Raw genomic sequence first — 20911 nt, 5'->3', positions numbered from 1 at the left:
GTTCGGGGTCCGGTGTGATCTGTAATTATGTATAGGTCTGGATGTGTTCGGGGGTCCGATGTGTCGTCTGTATTGATGTATGGGTCTGGATGTGTTCGGGGGTCCGGTGTTTGGTCTGTATTCATGTATGGGTCTGGATGTGTTCGGGGGTCCGGTGTGTCATCTGTATTCATGTATGGGTCTGGATGTGTTCGGGGGTCCGGTGTGTCATCTGTATTCATGTATGGGTCTGGATGTGTTCGGGGGTCCAGTGTGTCGTCTGTATTCATGTATGGGTCTGGATGTGTTCGGGGGTCCGGTGTTTGGTCTGTATTCATGTATAGGTCTGGATGTGTTCGGGGTCCGGTGTGATCTGTAATTATGTATAGGTCTGGATGTGTTCGGGGGTCCGATGTGTCGTCTGTATTCATGTATGGGTCTGGATGTGTTCGGGGGTCCGGTGTTTGGTCTGTATTCATGTATGGGTCTGGATGTGTTCGGGGGTCTGGATGTGTTCGGGGGTCCGGTGTGGTCTGTATTCATGTATGGGTCTGGATGTGTTCGGGGGTCCGGTGTGTCATCTGTATTCATGTATGGGTCTGGATGTGTTCGGGGGTCCGGTGTGTCATCTGTATTGATGTATGGGTCTGGATGTGTTCAGGGGTCCGGTGTGTCGTCTGTATTCATGTATGAGTCTGGATGTGTTCGGGGGTCCAGTGTGTCGTCTGTATTCATGTATGGGTATGGATGTGTTCGGGGGTCCAGTGTGTCGTCTGTATTCATGTATGGGTCTGGATGTGTTCGGGGGTCCGGTGTGTCGTCCGTATTCATGTATGGGTCTGGATGTGTTCGGGGGTCCGGTGTGTCGTCCGTATTCATGTATGGGTCTGGGTGTGTTCGGGGGTCCGGTCTGTCGTCTGTATTCATGTATGGGTCTGGATGTGTTCGGGGGTCCGGTGTGTCGTCCGTATTCATGTATGGGTCTGGGTGTGTTCGGGGGTCCGGTGTGGTCCATATTCATGTATGGGTCTGGATGTGTTCAAGGGTCCAGTGTGGTCCGTATTCATGTATAGGTCTGGCTGGTGTGTTCGGGGGTCCGGTGTGATCTGTATTCATGTATGGGTCTGGATGTGTTCGGGGGTCCAGTGTGTCGTCTGTATTCATGTATGGGTCTGGATGTGTTCGGGGGTCCAGTGTGTCGTCTGTATTCATGTATGGGTCTGGATGTGTTTGGGGGTCCGGTGTGTGGTCTGTATTCATGTACAGGTCTGGATGTGTTCGGGGGTCTGATGTGTCGTCTGTATTGATGTATGGGTCTGGATGTGTTCGGGGGTCCGGTGTTTGGTCTGTATTCATGTATGGGTCTGGATGTGTTCGGGGGTCTGGATGTGTTCGGGGGTCCGGTGTGGTCTGTATTCATGTATGGGTCTGGATGTGTTCGGGGGTCCGGTGTGTCATCTGTATTCATGTATGGGTCTGGATGTGTTCGGGGGTCCGGTGTGTCATCTGTATTCATGTATGGGTCTGGATGTGTTCGGGGTCCGGTGTGTCGTCTGTATTCATGTATGGGTCTGGATGTGTTCGGGGGTCCGGTGTGTCGTCTGTATTCATGTATGGGTCTGGATGTGTTCGGGGGTCCGGTGTGTCGTCCGTATTCATGTATGGGTCTGGGTGTGTTCGGGGGTCCAGTGTGTCGTCTGTATTGATGTATGGGTCTGGATGTGTTCGGGGGTCCGGTGTGGTCCATATTCATGTATGGGTATGGATGTGTTCGGGGGTCCGGTGTGTCGTCTGTATTCATGTATGGGTCTGGATGTGTTCGGGGGACCGGTGTGTCGTCCGTATTCATGTATGGGTCTGGATGTGTTCGGGGGTCCGGTGTGTCGTCTGTATTCATGTATGGGTCTGGATGTGTTCGGGGGTCCGGTGTGTCATCTGTATTCATGTATGGGTCTGGATGTGTTCGGGGGTCCGGTGTGTCGTCCGTATTCATGTATGGGTCTGGGTGTGTTCGGGGGTCCAGTGTGTCGTCTGTATTGATGTATGGGTCTGGATGTGTTCGGGGGTCCGGTGTGGTCCATATTCATGTATGGGTCTGGATGTGTTCGGGGGTCCAGTGTGTCGTCTGTATTGATGTATGGGTCTGGATGTGTTCGGGGGTCCGGTGTTTGGTCTGTATTCATGTACAGGTCTGGATGTGTTCGGGGTCCGGTGTGATCTGTAATTATGTATAGGTCTGGATGTGTTCGGGGGTCCGATGTGTCGTCTGTATTGATGTATGGGTCTGGATGTGTTCGGGGGTCCGGTGTTTGGTCTGTATTCATGTATGGGTCTGGATGTGTTCGGGGGTCCGGTGTGTCATCTGTATTCATGTATGGGTCTGGATGTGTTCGGGGGTCCGGTGTGTCATCTGTATTCATGTATGGGTCTGGATGTGTTCGGGGGTCCAGTGTGTCGTCTGTATTCATGTATGGGTCTGGATGTGTTCGGGGGTCCGGTGTTTGGTCTGTATTCATGTATAGGTCTGGATGTGTTCGGGGTCCGGTGTGATCTGTAATTATGTATAGGTCTGGATGTGTTCGGGGGTCCGATGTGTCGTCTGTATTCATGTATGGGTCTGGATGTGTTCGGGGGTCCGGTGTTTGGTCTGTATTCATGTATGGGTCTGGATGTGTTCGGGGGTCTGGATGTGTTCGGGGGTCCGGTGTGGTCTGTATTCATGTATGGGTCTGGATGTGTTCGGGGGTCCGGTGTGTCATCTGTATTCATGTATGGGTCTGGATGTGTTCGGGGGTCCGGTGTGTCATCTGTATTGATGTATGGGTCTGGATGTGTTCAGGGGTCCGGTGTGTCGTCTGTATTCATGTATGAGTCTGGATGTGTTCGGGGGTCCAGTGTGTCGTCTGTATTCATGTATGGGTATGGATGTGTTCGGGGGTCCAGTGTGTCGTCTGTATTCATGTATGGGTCTGGATGTGTTCGGGGGTCCGGTGTGTCGTCCGTATTCATGTATGGGTCTGGATGTGTTCGGGGGTCCGGTGTGTCGTCCGTATTCATGTATGGGTCTGGGTGTGTTCGGGGGTCCGGTCTGTCGTCTGTATTCATGTATGGGTCTGGATGTGTTCGGGGGTCCGGTGTGTCGTCCGTATTCATGTATGGGTCTGGGTGTGTTCGGGGGTCCGGTGTGGTCCATATTCATGTATGGGTCTGGATGTGTTCAAGGGTCCAGTGTGGTCCGTATTCATGTATAGGTCTGGCTGGTGTGTTCGGGGGTCCGGTGTGATCTGTATTCATGTATGGGTCTGGATGTGTTCGGGGGTCCAGTGTGTCGTCTGTATTCATGTATGGGTCTGGATGTGTTCGGGGGTCCAGTGTGTCGTCTGTATTCATGTATGGGTCTGGATGTGTTTGGGGGTCCGGTGTGTGGTCTGTATTCATGTACAGGTCTGGATGTGTTCGGGGGTCTGATGTGTCGTCTGTATTGATGTATGGGTCTGGATGTGTTCGGGGGTCCGGTGTTTGGTCTGTATTCATGTATGGGTCTGGATGTGTTCGGGGGTCTGGATGTGTTCGGGGGTCCGGTGTGGTCTGTATTCATGTATGGGTCTGGATGTGTTCGGGGGTCCGGTGTGTCATCTGTATTCATGTATGGGTCTGGATGTGTTCGGGGGTCCGGTGTGTCATCTGTATTCATGTATGGGTCTGGATGTGTTCGGGGTCCGGTGTGTCTTTTGTATTGATGTATGGGTCTGGATGTGTTCGGGGGTCCGGTGTGTCGTCTGTATTGATGCATGGGTCTGGATGTGTTCGGGGGTCCGGTGTGTCTTCTGTATTGATGTATGGGTCTGGATGTATTTGGGGGTCCGGTGTGATCTGTATTCATGTATGGGTCTGGATGTGTTCGAGGGTCCGGTGTGATCTGTATTCATGTATGGGTCTGGATGTGTTCGGGGGGTCCGGTGTGTCGTCTGTATTGATGTATGGGTCTGGATGTGTTCGGGGGGTCCGGTGTGTCATCTGTATTCATGTATGGGTCTGGATGTGTTCGGGGGTCCGGTGTGTCATCTGTATTCATGTATGGGTCTGGATGTGTTCGGGGGTCCGGTGTGTCGTCTGTATTGATGTATGGGTCTGGATGTGTTCGGGGTCCGGTGTGTCTTCTGTATTGATGTATGGGTCTGGATGTGTTTGGGGGTCCGGTGTGATCTGTATTCATGTATAGGTCTGGATGTGTTCGGGGGTCCAGTGTTTGGTCCGTATTCATGTATGGGTCTGGATGTGTTCGGGGGTCTGGATGTGTTCGGGGGTCCGGTGTGGTCTGTATTCATGTATGGGTCTGGATGTGTTCGGGGGTCCGGTGTGGTCTGTATTCGTGTATGGGTCTGGATGTGTTTGGGGGTCCGGTGTGGTCCGTATTCATGTATGGGTCTGGGTGTGTTCGGGGGGTCCGGTGTGTCGTCTGTATTGATGTATGGGTCTGGATGTGTTTGGGGGTCCGGTGTGATCTGTATTCATGTATAGGTCTGGATGTGTTCGGGGGTCCAGTGTTTGGTCCGTATTCATGTATGGGTCTGGATGTGTTCGGGGGTCTGGATGTGTTCGGGGGTCCGGTGTGGTCTGTATTCATGTATGGGTCTGGATGTGTTCGGGGGTCCGGTGTGGTCTGTATTCGTGTATGGGTCTGGATGTGTTTGGGGGTCCGGTGTGGTCCGTATTCATGTATGGGTCTGGGTGTGTTCGGGGGGTCCGGTGTGTCGTCTGTATTGATGTATGGGTCTGGATGTGTTCGGGGGTCCGGTGTGATCTGCACTCACACACCGGACTGTAGTCTAGGTTGCCTTTTCTTACATCTCTACCTTGTGATGTTCCTGTATTATTCCTCAGTGAAATTATGGGGGTCCATCATTCGCTTAGTCACTAGGCTGAAGCAGGAGCTCTGACCGGAGAGTGTCGGGTACAACCCTAAAAACACCCCTCGTCAGTGTATTCCGACATTGCCATGAGGAGTAACAGAGGATCAGCACAATGCAGAGCTCTGAGGGAAGCCGCTCTAGAAGTGTGAATTCATGGAAGGACATAACAAAGCAGACATGTCAGGAGCAGCGTCACATTGAGGGTCATTTACTAACACAAAACTGGCGTCAAATAGTCTCAAAACCCGGGTTTTCAACTTTCTAACACCCGTACAGCAGATGCCCGGGTGCTTTCAGGGCCACGCCATCGACCCCAGCATATTCGCTTATATTTCTGCCAGTTTTGGGTGTAAAAGACGCAGAAAATCTCCTCCACTCATGTGTTCAGTCCGGGCGCAGGGACTTCCATAGGTACGCCTAATTTACGATGGGGCGCACACCTTGTCATAAATTGTGTGCATCCTCCGGCAGCGCAGGGGAGAATCAAAGACCAGCGTAAAATACTGCTCGTTGTGAATGATCCCCATTGACTTCAATCCTTGGAGGACTGTGGCCATCACAGATGAAGCGTAGACGATGATGACACGCAGCTTATAATGCATCCATCTTCCCATCTACATGTACTGCAGCATTTCCCTAGGCTTACAGCGCTGTTCATCCAGAGCCTTCTGATTCCTAAACAGAATACTAGAACTGCAGTAAAGACTGACACACAGGGCGTGCTGGTTATAAGGCCTCTGTGTCATGTGCTCTCATTGTAAGATAAAGCTGTCTGTTAATCCTGCGAGACGCCATTGTACGTGTCAGAATTTTGTGATCAGACCAATCCCAGACCAACGTTTTGCCCAGTGAAAGTTACCTTTGTCTCGCCTGGCGATTTCCCCAAACGCCTTCATGTTTGAGGACCGGAGGTGGCGGTAATATTTCTTGCTGAGCCGTGAAGATGACGTCTCTAAATATAGCAGATTTACTGCGTGCCAAATCTCACTGGTAATAGGACATTGCTCGCCACGGGCTAAGTGTCCGAATTATCAAATCCAGTTTTACAAGCTGCGAGATTAACCCCTCCACTGCTGATCTCTAGTGCTGCTGGTAATGCAAGGGTTAAGACTGGGAGCTTGTGCGCTATCGCTGAAGGAAATCCATAAGACATGAAGAGAAATGTTGAAGAATTTAAAGGGGTTGTCCAGACTTAGCAAAACAATGGCTGCCTTCATTTTAAAACAGCGCCACCCCTGTCCATGGCCGCGTCTGGTACTGAAGCTCAGCTCCATTGAAGTGAATGAGGCCGAGCTGCAATACCACACAAAACCTCTGGACAAGTGAGGCGCTGTTTCTGGAAGAAAGCAGCCATCTTTATCTACCCCTGGAAAACTGGGGTGCAACCGTTCCATAGGTAACTCTGTCCATAGGGGTCACTTCCTGGAAGCAGCAAGAATACATCCATCTCCAAGCTGTCCCTACCCCCAAAAGCGGTTATGGGGGAGCAGAATCAAGATGGGATGTATATTAATGGGATGTATATAAATGCTCCTACAGTGTCACATTTGGGACAATTGGACGTGTCTCTTAACCCACATTTGTTTCTCCACTGTGGATGAACAAATGTGGGTTAAGAGACACGTCCAATTGTCCCAAATGTGACACTGTAGGAGCAGACTTTCTCCATATGATATGGACCTGTCCAGAACTTATAAACTACTGGAACGGTATCAATAACTATATTATGTGTAAATTAAAAATTCTAATCCCTTTTGAACCACAAGTATTTATTCTCAATGATCTCTCCAAATTAAAAATTCATAGTTATCAAAAGATTTTCTTGAGTAGAGTATTCATGTTGGCTAGAGTTTTGATCAGCCGCACCTGGTTTGCCCGATCCACTCCAAATAAAAACACATGGATAAATTTAATCGATAAGGTAAAGAACTACGAAAAAATTTTATATAGACGGAGGGAAAATGAATACCAATGGACCAGGATATGGGGTGGTTGGAGGTCTGGTTAGCTGAGATCAAGTTGTTTTATTTATAAGGGGTCCTACTTTGACGCACCACAAACTGGGAGGGAGGGAGGGGAGGGTTTTTCTAAATATTTTGAAAAGATGAGTGGAATATACGCACATATAATTACTTGGGTTACTAAGAATTGAGAGATTGTAATAAATTTTTTATTGTAAACGTTATGTAGTTTTCCCAATAAAAAATTTAAAAAAAAAAAAAAAAAAAAAAAAAAAAAAAGATGGGATGTATATTGGAAAAATGCTCCCTGACCCAAAGGAGCAGTGATTTATGAGACTAGAGCGCCACTTAAAGGGGGGTTCCGTTTTTACCCATCTTATAAAATATCTTCGTGACAGGCCACATGAACAGCTGGGGATTGCTGAGCTGGGACTTATACAGACCTCGTGAACGTGGGGGCTTCTGTACCGACCGCTGACCCTTCTCCAGTCCTGATAGTTTGTTACAATGTATCAGTGCAGGTAAGATGTATCCGTCTGCAGTTTGGGCTGTTTATATCACAGAGCATTGTCTGGTCTGGATACAATTGTAGCAAAGCCTGCGCTGTGAGAAATAATAGAGCAAGACAGGTTTTCAGCTTCTGGATGAATACAAACACGTTTCTGTTCTCTGACAGCAAGCATGGATCTTTCCTTGAGACTTGAAAAACCCTGTAAAGGATAATTCTACAATCACAGCATTTCAGCTTCTGGCCAAAAATATGCATTTCTGTACTGAGGGGGGAAGGGGGGCTGCAAAAATATCTGAATTCTCATTAGCACCTGTAACATAGTAACATAGTAACATAGTAACATAGTAACATAAGGCCGAAAAAAGACGTTTGTCCATCCAGTTCGGCCCGTCATCCATTACTTTACTTCAGAAGTGATGTGGAGCACAGTCCGTATATATGTCTGCCATAAAATGCTGCAGTGACGTCCATCCTGGTGATGTGGCCGACTGTCCACCAGCTGCTCCACATGACGAAGACGGCAAGTTTATTATAACGGAGGAATTACAATAAAATGTGGAAAGGTTTATAAAGTTTAAATATTGAATCCAACACAACCATCAGTAATATACCCTCTACTAGTGTAATATACCATAAATACCCTCTACTAGTGTAATATACCATAAATACCCCCTACTAGTATAATATACCATAAATACCCTCTACTAGTATAATATACCATAAATACCCCCTACTAGTATAATATACCATAAATACTCTCTACTAGTGTAATATACCATGAATACCCCCTACCAGTATAATATACCATGAATATCCCCTACTAGTATAATTTACCATAAATACCCTCTACTAGTATAATATACCATGAATACCCCCCTACTAGTATAATATACCATGAATACCCCCTACTAGTGTAATATACCATAAATAACCGCTACTAGTATAATATACCATAAATACCCCCTACTAGTGTAATATACCATGAATACCCTCTACTAGTATAATATACCATGAATACCCTCTACCAGTATAATATACCATGAATATCCCCTACTAGTATAATATACCATGAATACCCCCTACTAGTGTAATATACCATGAATACCCCCTACTAGTGTAATATACCATGAATACCCTCTACTAGTATAATATACCATGAATACCCCCTACTAGTATAATATACCATGAATACCCCCTACTAGTATAATATACCATGAATACCCCCTACTAGTGTAATATACCATGAATACCCTCTACTAGTATAATATACCATGAATACCCCCTACTAGTATAATATACCATGAATACCCCCTACTAGTGTAATATACCATAAATACCCCCTACTAGTATAATATACCATGAATACCCCCTACTAGTGTAATATACCATAAATACCCTCTACTAGTATAGTATACCATGAATACCCCCTACCAGTATAATATACCATGAATATCCCCTACTAGTATAATATACCATGAATACCCCCTACTAGTGTAATATACCATGAATACCCTCTACTAGTATAATATACCATGAATACCCCCTACTAGTATAATATACCATGAATACCCCCTACTAGTGTAATATACCATAAATACCCCCTACTAGTATAATATACCATGAATACCCCCTACTAGTGTAATATACCATAAATACCCTCTACTAGTATAGTATACCATGAATACCCCCTACCAGTATAATATACCATGAATAACCCCTACTAGTATAATATACCATGAATACCCCCTACTAGTATAATATACCATGAATACCCCCTACTAGTGTAATATACCATAAATAACCCCTACTAGTATAATATACCATAAATACCCCCTACTAGTATAATATACCATGAATACCCTCTACTAGTGTAATATACCATAAATACCCTCTACTAGTATAATATACCATGAATACTCCCTACCAGTATAATATACCATGAATATCCCCTACTAGTATAATATACCATGAATACCCCCTACTAGTATAATATACCATGAATACCCTCTACTAGTGTAATATACCATAAATACCCTCTACTAGTATAATATACCATGAATACTCCCTACCAGTATAATATACCATGAATATCACCTACTAGTGTAATATACCATAAATACCCTCTACTAGTATAATATACCATGAATACTCCCTACCAGTATAATATACCATGAATATCCCCTACTAGTATAATATACCATGAATACACTCTACTAGTATTATATACCATGAATACCCCCTACCAGTATAATATACCATGAATACCCCCTACTAGTGTAATATACCATAAATACCCCCTACTAGTGTAATATACCATGAATACCCCCTACTAGTATAATATACCATAAATACCCCATACTAGTGTAATATACAGTCAGGTCCATAAATATTGGGACATTGACACAATTCTAACATCTCTGGCTCTATACACCACCACAATGGATTTGAAATGAAGCCGACAAGATGTGCTTTACCCACAGACTGTCAGCTTTACCTGCAAACTGTCAGCTTTACCTGCAGACTGTCAGCTTTACCTGCAGACTGTCAGCTCTACCTGCAGACTGTCAGCTTTACCTGCAGACTGTCAGCTCTACCTGCAGACTGTCAGCTTTACCTGCAGACTGTCAGCTCTACCTGCAGACTGTCAGCTTTACCTGCAGACTGTCAGCTTTACCTGCAGACTGTCAGCTTTACCTGCAGACTGCCAGCTTTACCTGCAGACTGTCAGATTTACCTGCAGACTGTCAGCTTTACCTGCAGACTGTCAGCTGTACCTGCAGACTGTCAGCTTTACCTGCAGACTGTCAGCTGTAATCTGAGGGGATTTACATCCAAATCCGGTGAACGGTGCAGGAATTACAACAGTTTGCATCTGTGCCTCCCACTTGTTAAGGGACCAGAAGTAATGGGACAGAATAATAATCATAAATCAAACTTTCACTTTTTAATACTTGGTTACAAATCCTTTGCAGTCAATTACAGCCTGAAGTCTGGAACGCATAGACATCACCAGACGCTGGTCTCATCCCTGGTGACGCTCTGCCAGGCCCCTACTGCCACTGTCTTCAGTTCCTGCTTGTTCTTGGGGCATTTTCCCTCCAGTTTTGTCTTCAGCAAGTGAAATGCTCAATCGGATTCAGGTCCGGGGATTGACTCGGCCATTGCATAACATTCCACTTCTTTCCCTTACTCTTTGGATGCTTTTGCAGTATGCTTTGGGTCATTGTCCATCTGCACTGTGAAGCGCCGTCCAATGAGTTCTGAAGCATTTAGCTGAATAGGAGCAGATAATATTGCCCGGAACACTTCAGAATTCATCCTGCTGCTTTTGTCAGCAGTCACATCATCAATAAATACAAGAGAAGCAGTTCCATTGGCCGTCATACATGCCCACGCCATGACACTACCACCACCATGCTTCACTGATGAGGTGGTATGCTTAGGATCATGAGCAGCTCCTTTCCTTCTCCATACTCTTCTCTTCCCATCACTCTGGTACAAGTTGTATCTTGGTCTCATCTGTCCACAGGAGGATATCCAACATCTGTATGACCGCTACCACAGGAGGATAGCCAGCATCTGTATGACCGCCACTAGAGGAGGATATCCAACATCTGTATGACCGCCACTAGAGGAGGATATCCAACATCTGTATGACCGCCACTACATGAGAATATCCAACATCTGTATGCCAGATTCTTCTATGGTGACAGTCATACAGATGCTGGATATCCTCCTGTGGTGGCGGTCATACAGATGATAGATATCCTCCTGTGGTGGAGGTCATACAGATGCTGGATATCCTCCTATAGTGGCGGTCATACAGATGATGGATATCCTCCTATAGTGGCGGTCATACAGATGATAGATATATCCTGCTGCAGACCCCAAAACAAAGGGGGCACCACCTTGTGTGATTAGTGCCAGAGCACCACGAGCAGTGAATCGCATGGACACCTTTGGGGCGGTTGTTTTTATTATTGCCTTCTACTCACTTTGGGCTAGAAATAATTGTTTCAATCAGTCTTTAATTAAAACTTTCAACAGCTTTTCCTGTACAGCTTTCCATTTCAGATCATCTGCCGGCAGCAGGCTCTCCCCTCGCAGGGAATCCCGTTAGTTTGATAAGAACTCAGGCTCGGACTGGCCCACAGGGGTACAGGGGAATCCCCCGGTGGGCCCCTGAGCAAGGTGGGCCCCTAGTCTCCCACCCCCTGCACAAGTGGCACATTAGATTTAGTACACTACATACATATATTCAATGTAGAGCACCTCAACCAGCCTATGTTCATATAAAAAAAATGTTAGATTATTTATTATATTTGAATGTATCCGTACAGTGGGATCCCAAAATACATTTTACTGGTGGTCCCTAGGTACCCCAGTCCGACACTGTAAGAACTGACCTATATAATGAGCTTTTATGAAATGGCAGGAGTTCAGAGATAAGGGCCATACATCCAACCGTCAGAGCAGTTCTGCAAGTGAATGCTGTACAGGAAAAGCCATTGAACATTCGTAATAAAGACCAACTGAAAAAAAAAACATTTTTAGCCCCAAATGAGTAACATTCAATAATAAAAAGAAATTACCTCCAAAGATGTCAATAGCCGTTCAGTTTTCCATATGTTCTTTTTCTATTTTCAGGCAGTGTATATGGCACTATGTGACTGGGACTATGATATGGGCACTGCTATGTGACTGGGACTATGATATAGGCACTGCTATGTTACTTAGACTATGATATGGGCACTGCTATGTGACTGGTACTATGATATGGGCACTGCTATGTGACTGGGACTATGATATGGGCACTGCTATGTGACTGGGACTATGATATGGGCACTGCTATGTGATTGGTACTATGATATGGGCACTGCTATGTTACTTAGACTATGATATGGGCACTGCTATGTGACTGGTACTATGATATGGGCACTGCTATGTGACTGGGACTATGATATGGGCACTGCTATGTGACTGGGACTATGATATGGGCACTGCTATGTTACTTAGACTATGATATGGGCACTGCTATGTGACTGGCACTATGATATGGGCACTGCTATGTGACTGGTACTATGATATGGGCACTGCTATGTTACTTAGACTATGACATGGGCACTGCTATGTTACTGGGACTATGATATGGGCACTGCTATGTGATTGGTACTATGATATGGGCACTGCTATGTTACTTAGACTATGATATGGGCACTGCTATGTGACTGGTACTATGATATGAGCACTGCTATGTGACTGGTACTATGATATGGGCACTGCTATGTTACTTAGACTATGACATGGGCACTGCTATGTTACTGGGACTATGATATGGGCACTGCTATGTGATTGGTACTATGATATGGGCACTGCTATGTGACTGGGACTATGATATGGGCACTGCTATGTTACTTAGACTATGATATGGGCACTGCTATGTGACTGGTACTATGATATGGGCACTGCTATGTGACTGGGACTATGATATGGGCACTGCTATGTGACTGGGACTATGATATGGGCACTGCTATGGAACTGGTATTATGATATGGGCACTGCTATGGAACTGGTATTATGATATGGGCACTGCTATGTGACTGGTATTATGATATGGGCACTGCTATGTGACTGGTACTATGATATAGGCACTGCTATGTTACTGGTACTATGATATGGGCACTGCTATGTGACTGGTATTATGATATGGGCACTGCTATGTGACTGGTACTATGATATGGGCACCGCTATGTGACTGGGACTATGATATGGGCACCGCTATGTGACTGGTATTATGATATAGGCACTGCTATGTTACTGGTACTATGATATGGGCACTGCTATGTGACTGGTATTATGATATGGGCACTGCTATGTGACTGGTACTATGATATGGGCACCGCTATGTGACTGGGACTATGATATGGGCACTGCTATGTTACTTAGACTATGATATGGGCACTGCTATGGAACTGGTATTATGATATGGGCACTGCTATGTGACTGGTACTATGATATGGACACTGCTATGTTACTGGGACTATGATATGGGCACTGCTATGGAACTGGTATTATGATATGGGCACTGCTATGTGACTGGTATTATGATATGGGCACTGCTATGTGACTGGTACTATGATATGGGCACTGCTATGTGACTGGGACTATGATATGGGCACTGCTATGTTACTTAGACTATGATATGGGCACTGCTATGGAACTGGTATTATGATATGGGCACTGCTATGTTACTTAGACTATAATATGGGCACTGCTATGGAACTGGTATTATGATATAGGCACTGCTATGTGACTGGGACTATGATATGGGCACTGCTATGTTACTGGGACTATGATATGGGCACTGCTATGTTACTGGGACTATGATATGGGCACTGCTATGTGACTAGTACTATGATATGGGCACTGCTATGGGACTGGTATCATGATATGGGCACCGCTATGTGACTGGGACTATGATATGGGCACCGCTATGTGACTGGGACTATGATATGGGCACTGCTATGGAACTGGCGCTATTATATTGTAGGTCTGTGCTGTGGGGCCTGGTCCACGTCCGCTGCCCTTATATCACAGGCTTCCAGATAAGCTGCCAGCGGTTGGCTATTCCTGCCAGGGTCTGATCGGTGATGGCACCAGATTTGGTGGCGTCCCCATCATGGCTACATTATGTAGGGGCCGTGAAATGGTTAAATAGATTTATGACGGACAGGAAGCCGCCTCTGGGTACACTGCTTTATTATAAGGGGCACCTTTACGATGCCAGCCGGAGTCCGGCACCTGGCACCGTCATGAACATTTGTAGATTTTACTTCGGTCATAAACTCCTTCCACAAATATCTCCGGATCTTCCCGAATTTTACTGACCTATAAAATGTCACAGGAGCCTCATACGATACCAGAGTCCTGGGGAGGCTGCGAGGAGCGAGAGCTGCAACCCCTGAAAAGTAAGTACCCCCCCCCCCCCCCGCCCCGGGTAAGAAGGAATGTAGTGACATTATGTTATATACGTATAGATTAACCCTATAGATGTAGAGAATTCATGTATACAGATCTTATAGAAGTGTATATATAGTATAGTCCACGTGCACAGTATATACACCCCATATATGTATACGGCACATATACCCTATAGAAGTATATGTATAGTATAGTCCATGTGCACAGTATATACACCCCATATATGTATACGGCACATAGACCCTATAGAAGTGTATATATAGTATAGTCCATGTGCACAGTATATACACCCCATATATGTATACGGCACATAGACCCTATAGAAGTGCATATATAGTATAGTCCATGTGCACAGTATATACACCCCATATATGTATACGGCACATAGACCCTATAGAAGTATATGTATAGTATAGTCCATGTGCACAGTATATACACCCAATATATGTATACGGCACATAGACCCTATAGAAGTATATGTATAGTATAGTCCATGTGCACAGTATATACACCCCATATATGTATACGGCACATAGACCCTATAGAAGTGTATATATAGTATAGTCCATGTGCACAGTATATACACCCCATATATGTATACGGCACATAGACCCTATAGAAGTATATGTATAGTATAGTCCATGTGCACAGTATATACACCTCCAGAGTACAGTCCGTGTATACGGCACATAGACCATCACCTATAGTCGTTCCTGCTTCGTACACAGATTTCCAGTTTTACCTGAATCTTTGCATAATCAGCAGTTCTGTGACTCTCATATACTTTGTGTTTCAATTCTTTTCCATTATCAAGATCTCTGCTTTCTGTCAGTGAATTAGGAAAATTCTTGTTTACAGACTGAAAGGCTATGGCCGTCTTTGATGATTGCATTTACTCATTTTAGGCTAAAAATATATATTTTTTCAATTGGTCTTTATAAAAACTGTTCAACTGTTTTTGAGAAACAGGAGTTAAAAAAAATCTGTCTGTTTGCAGAGTATTAGTGTCAGTCCTGTCAGCTGAAGGCTCATGTGAGGCCTTATTTCTGATCTTCTGACCTTATAAACAGTCATTAAATTTATGACTAAACCCTTATCAAACTGATAAGAATATGGCTTAAAGGAGAACCCCTTCAAATGAGTGTTTATGAGACTGATTTTTTAACCCCCATTTTCCAAAAATGGCTTAACTTTTTTTTAATAAAGACCAATTAAAAACATTTTTTTTTAAGTGAGTAAAATGTAATTGTTACAGAATTGCCCCAAACTTAGCCTTTAAAGAGGTTCTCTGACTTCATCAAATAGCATTTATTATGTAGAAGAAGTTAATACAAGGCCCTTCCTAATGTATTTGGATTGTCTATATTGCTTCCTTTGCTGGCTGGATTCATTTTTCCATCATATTATGCACTGCTCGTTTCCATGGTTATGACCAGCCTGCAATTCATTAGTGGTGGTCGGGCTTGCACTCTATAGGGGGGAAAAAAACGCCTCTCTGGTGGCCAGGACTTTAGGACCACACAAAGGCTGGTGCTTTTTCCTATAGAGCGCAAGCATGACCACCACTGATGGATTGCAGGGTGGTCGTAACCGTGGAAACTGGAAGTGTGTAATGTGATGGAAAAATTCATCAAGCCAGCAAAGGAGGCTGGCTTCCATAACGTCACCCGCAAGGGAGGCACGTCCCTGTCACGGCTGCTATTGGCTGCTCCCCACGTCGGCGGATGTTTTGATCCGTGTGATGATGCAGCGGCGGCTGTGCAGGGATCAGGAGCGACACCAATGCCGGGGTGCGGCGTAAGTATAATCTATATGAGGGGCCCGGGCATGTTTTAGACTTTTAATAACCCCATTAAGTTTATGTGATTGTTCATCCTCTGCATGTGAACAAGAATGTTACCAGTAACTGACAGGAAGCAGAGATCTTGAAAATGCCATCCTACTGCAGGAGTTGACATGCCATTCTGTTTTTTTCAGGATGACTCCTCCATGGACGTTCACCCTGTGTTTCCTCTTCACTTGGACCTTTGGGGGATGTAAAAATCTGACCTTGGTGCCCCGATCAGATTTATACTCGCTACTGGCGAACAGACACCTGCTGACTGACGCACAGCTGCGGCAGCTGCTCAATGTGCCAGCCAACGGGGTGTACAAGGGTGAGTAGCATCATCCGACACCCCCCCACAGTGAGAGGCATTTTCTTCTTCTGAGGGGGTGAAGGAAAAATCTTAGGGGGCGACCAGGATTACGGAATGGGCGCGGCGAATCCGCAAGGTTTACAGCAGCAGCAGCAGCAAAGTGAAGGAGAATTTAAAGAATCTGCACCGATATCCGAACAGAACTGGAATCTAATAGTTTTTTTTTTCAATTGGTCTTTATAAAAACTGTTCAACAGTTTTGGAGAAACCGGAGTTAAAAAAAAAAAAAAAACAGTCTGTTTGCAGAGTATTACGCTGGGTTCAGACCTGAGCGTTCTGAAACGAGCGCTCTGTATGCGCGATTGTACGGGCGTTTACAATCGCGCATACAGAGACAGGGGTGCACACATTGTCGCGCGTTCCCGAATATCTATGTGCGGGAACGCGCGACAAACGCCCAAAAAAAAGCTCAAGCACTTGTTTGAGCGTCGGGCGTTTTACAGCGCGATCGTACGCGCTGTAAAACCCCAGGTGAGAACCATTCCCATAGGGAATCATTGGTTCTTGCCTGTTGTGCGTTTTACAGCGCGTAGGAACGCGCTGTAAAACGCTCAGGTCTGAACCCAGGGTTAGTGTTAGTCCTGTCAGCTGAAGGCTCATGTGAGGCCTTATCTCTGATCTTCTGACCTCATAAACAGTCATTATAACTAAACCCTTATCAAACTGATAAGAATATGGCTTAAAGGAGAACCCCTTCAAATGAGTGTTATAAGTTTTAACCCTCATTTTCCAAAAATGCCTTAACTTTTTTTTTTTCAAACGACAGCGCGTAGCAAATCTGCAGCTCCAGGGCCACTGGCATCTACTGACTGGTTAAGATCCAGTCCCCTCCAGAGCTGCACTCACAACTTTGTTAGTAAGGAGACTGTGACATTGCTTCTGAGCTCCCACAATGCAATAAAAGCTCTCTGGTAACCATCAGAATTGTGAATGCAGCTCTGGATGTGACTAGAGCATATTGTTACAATACAATTTCAGATAAATGATAAAAATTGTGAATGCAACGCTGGATGTGCTAAGAACATTTTAATATCAAGACAGTTACTGATAAATAATAAAGAATTCAAAATGCAGCTCTGGATGTGACTAGAGCATATCATGCTAATACATACTGATAAATGATAAAGATTTGTGATTGCAGCTCTGGATGTGACTAGAGCATATCGTTACAATACAATTTCGAATAAATGATAAAAATTGTGAATGCAGCTCTGGATGTGACTAGAGCTTATCATCGTAATAGTTACTGATAAATGATACAGATTTGTGATTGCAGCTCTGGATGTGACTAGAGCTTATCATCGTAATAGCTACTGATAAATGATACAGATTTGTGATTGCAGCTCTGGATGTGACTACAGCATATATCAATACAGTTACTGATAAATGATACTTTGTTTTCTCTTTATCAGAGCTTGTGGCTAAAGATTGCAGAGCGGCCTATCTTAACATGAGAAGAAAGAGTGGGCTCTATGTGGTGTGGCCTAAGGACTCCCCTCCAATGGTGGTCTTCTGTGACCAGAGTCCACAGGGGGGCGGCTGGACCTACCTGCAGAGGAACTCACGGCGGGACACTCCATCTTTTGAGTCACAGAACTGGACCCAGTACAGAGATGGGTTTGGCGACCTGATGAAGGACCACTGGTTGGGCAACGACCTGATCTACCACCTTACCCGGCAGAGCCACTTCATGGTCAGGTTCCTCCTGGTGGACAATCAGGGTAACAGATTCCATGCAGACTATTCCAGCTTCAGGGTGGACAGTGAGGGCGACGACTACACCCTGAGGTTGGGCGACTACTCTGGGAATGCTGGGGACGCACTGACCATCTTGAAAGAGACAGGGACCCACGACAACATGAGGTTCTCCACCACAGACAGGGACAACGACCGGTGGAACAAGAACTGCGCCGAGGCCTCCGGAGGAGGAGGGTGGTGGTACGACAGCTGCCACACTGCCCTCCTCAATGCCGACCACACCATCTCCTGGGGCGGTCTGTGCAACGAGGGCAGAAGCTGCCGGGCCGCAAGTATCATGATCAAACCAAGCAGCAAGAACTGCTCCCCCATCCCGCTGCCCGGGGCCGGGGAGTATTACCCCATTCATAGCCCCTCATAGATCCGCAGCCAGAAGCCGCGCTCTGGATAAGATCTCTGCTGAATGTGATTAAACCTATGTAACAATAAATCCGCAGCTTTACAATAAATGTCTCTTTCTTTGTGCTCCGGTTTTCTTAAAGCTGCACATTCTTTGCAGGTGCCTGCCCATAGCAATGGCTGGTGCTAGCCTGCAAGCTGGGGTGGGCATAGACCGAAATGAGCTCCTCGTGTGAGAATGACACATGCAGACCCCTTACCCCTAATTCTCTGTAATAATACAATTCATCAGCTCAGCCCCTTCCATACCATCTGGTGACAGCGGACCCCCTTACCTACTGGTGCCCCGATAGGCCATGTCTGCCCCTTGTATTACTAGGGAAGGTGTCAGCAGGGAATGCCATGATGTGTGAGCTCAGGGCCACGAACCATCTACAAGGGAAGGAGGCTTCTGTAAAGAAGGCAAAATTACTATCTGATGAAATGCTCTGCAGCCTTCTCACACTCTACACCATTTCCAAGATCTCTGCTTGCTGCCAGTAACGGAGTACATTTAATCCAGAGGCTGCAAAACTGTACATAAAACTTCTCAAAGCTGAGAGTTTGTTACAGATAATTTGGTCAAGAAAAACCTCCTGTAAGCGAAATAGTCTGATACATTTACCTCCTCTGATACATTTTACCTCTCCTGATACATTTGCCTCCCCTGATACATTTACCTCCCCTGATACATTTACCTCCCCTGATACATTTACCTGCCCTGATACATTTACCTCTCCTGATACATTTACCTGCCCTGATACATTTACCTGCCCTGATACATTTACCTCCCCTGATACATTTACCTCCCCTGATACATTTACCTCTCCTGATACATTTACCTGCCCTGATACATTTACCTCCCCTGATACATTTACCTCTCCTGATACATTTACCTGCCCTGATACATTTACCTCCCCTGATACATTTACCTCCCCTGATATATTTACCTCTCCTGATACATTTACCTCCCCTGATACATTTACCTCTCCTGATACATTTACCTGCCCTGATACATTTACCTCCCCTGATACATTTACCTCTCCTGATACATTTACCTGCCCTGATACATTTACCTCCCCTGATACATTTACCTCTCCTGATACATTTACCTGCCCTGATACATTTACCTCCCCTGATACATTTACCTCCCCTGATACATTTACCTCCCCTGATATATTTACCTCTCCTGATACATTTACCTCTCCTGATACATTTACCTCCCCTGATACATTTACCTCCCCTGATATATTTACCTCTCCTGATACATTTACCTCCCCTGATACATTTACCTGCCCTGATACATTTACCTCCCCTGATATATTTACCTGCCCTGATACATTTACCTCTCCTGATACATTTACCTGCCCTGATACATTTACCTCTCCTGATACATTTACCTGCCCTGATACATTTACCTCCCCTGATACATTTACCTCCCCTGATACATTTACCTCTCCTGATACATTTACCTGCCCTGATACATTTACCTCTCCTGATACATTTACCTGCCCTGATACATTTACCTCCCCTGATACATTTACCTCCCCTGATACATTTACCTCCCCTGATACATTTACCTGCCCTGATACATTTACCTCCCCTGATACATTTACCTCCCCTGATACATTTACCTCCCCTGATATATTTACCTCTCCTGATACATTTACCTCTCCTGATACATTTACCTCCCCTGATACATTTACCTCCCCTGATATATTTACCTCTCCTGATACATTTACCTCCCCTGATACATTTACCTGCCCTGATACATTTACCTCCCCTGATATATTTACCTCTCCTGATACATTTACCTCTCCTGATACATTTACCTGCCCTGATACATTTACCTCTCCTGATACATTTACCTGCCCTGATACATTTACCTCCCCTGATACATTTACCTCCCCTGATACATTTACCTCCCCTGATATATTTACCTCTCCTGATACATTTACCTCTCCTGATACATTTACCTCCCCTGATACATTTTACCTCTCCTGATACATTTACCTGCCCTGATACATTTACCTCCCCTGATATATTTACCTCTCCTGATACATTTACCTCCCCTGATACATTTACCTCTCCTGATACATTTACCTCTCCTGATACGTTTACCTGCCCTGATACATTTACCTCTCCTGATACGTTTACCTCTCCTGATACATTTACCTCCCCTGATACATTTACCTCTCCTGATACATTTACCTGCCCTGATACATTTACCTC

The 20911-nt window shown here is 45.3% G+C and overlaps 1 protein-coding gene across 1 annotated transcript in view; it reads left to right on the top strand.

The window, feature by feature from the left end:
* The window catches only part of LOC122922555 (fibrinogen-like protein 1-like protein), a 40185-nt gene extending 21523 nt beyond the window's left edge, over window positions 1–18662 (top strand). Inside the window, exons 3-4 of the mRNA XM_044273200.1 lie at window positions 16323–16501; window positions 17956–18662. Of these exons, the coding sequence (XP_044129135.1) occupies window positions 16323–16501; window positions 17956–18662 (886 nt within the window). The remainder of the gene's footprint in view (window positions 1–16322; window positions 16502–17955) is intronic.
* Window positions 18663–20911: the final 2249 nt, after the last annotated feature.

The sequence above is a fragment of the Bufo gargarizans genome, unplaced genomic scaffold (assembly GCF_014858855.1).
Source record: "Bufo gargarizans isolate SCDJY-AF-19 unplaced genomic scaffold, ASM1485885v1 fragScaff_scaffold_45_pilon:::fragment_2:::debris, whole genome shotgun sequence".
NCBI lineage: Eukaryota > Metazoa > Chordata > Amphibia > Anura > Bufonidae > Bufo > Bufo gargarizans.
The sequence above is the reverse complement of the archived record's forward strand: the minus strand, read 5'-3'. Positions and strand labels throughout refer to the sequence as shown.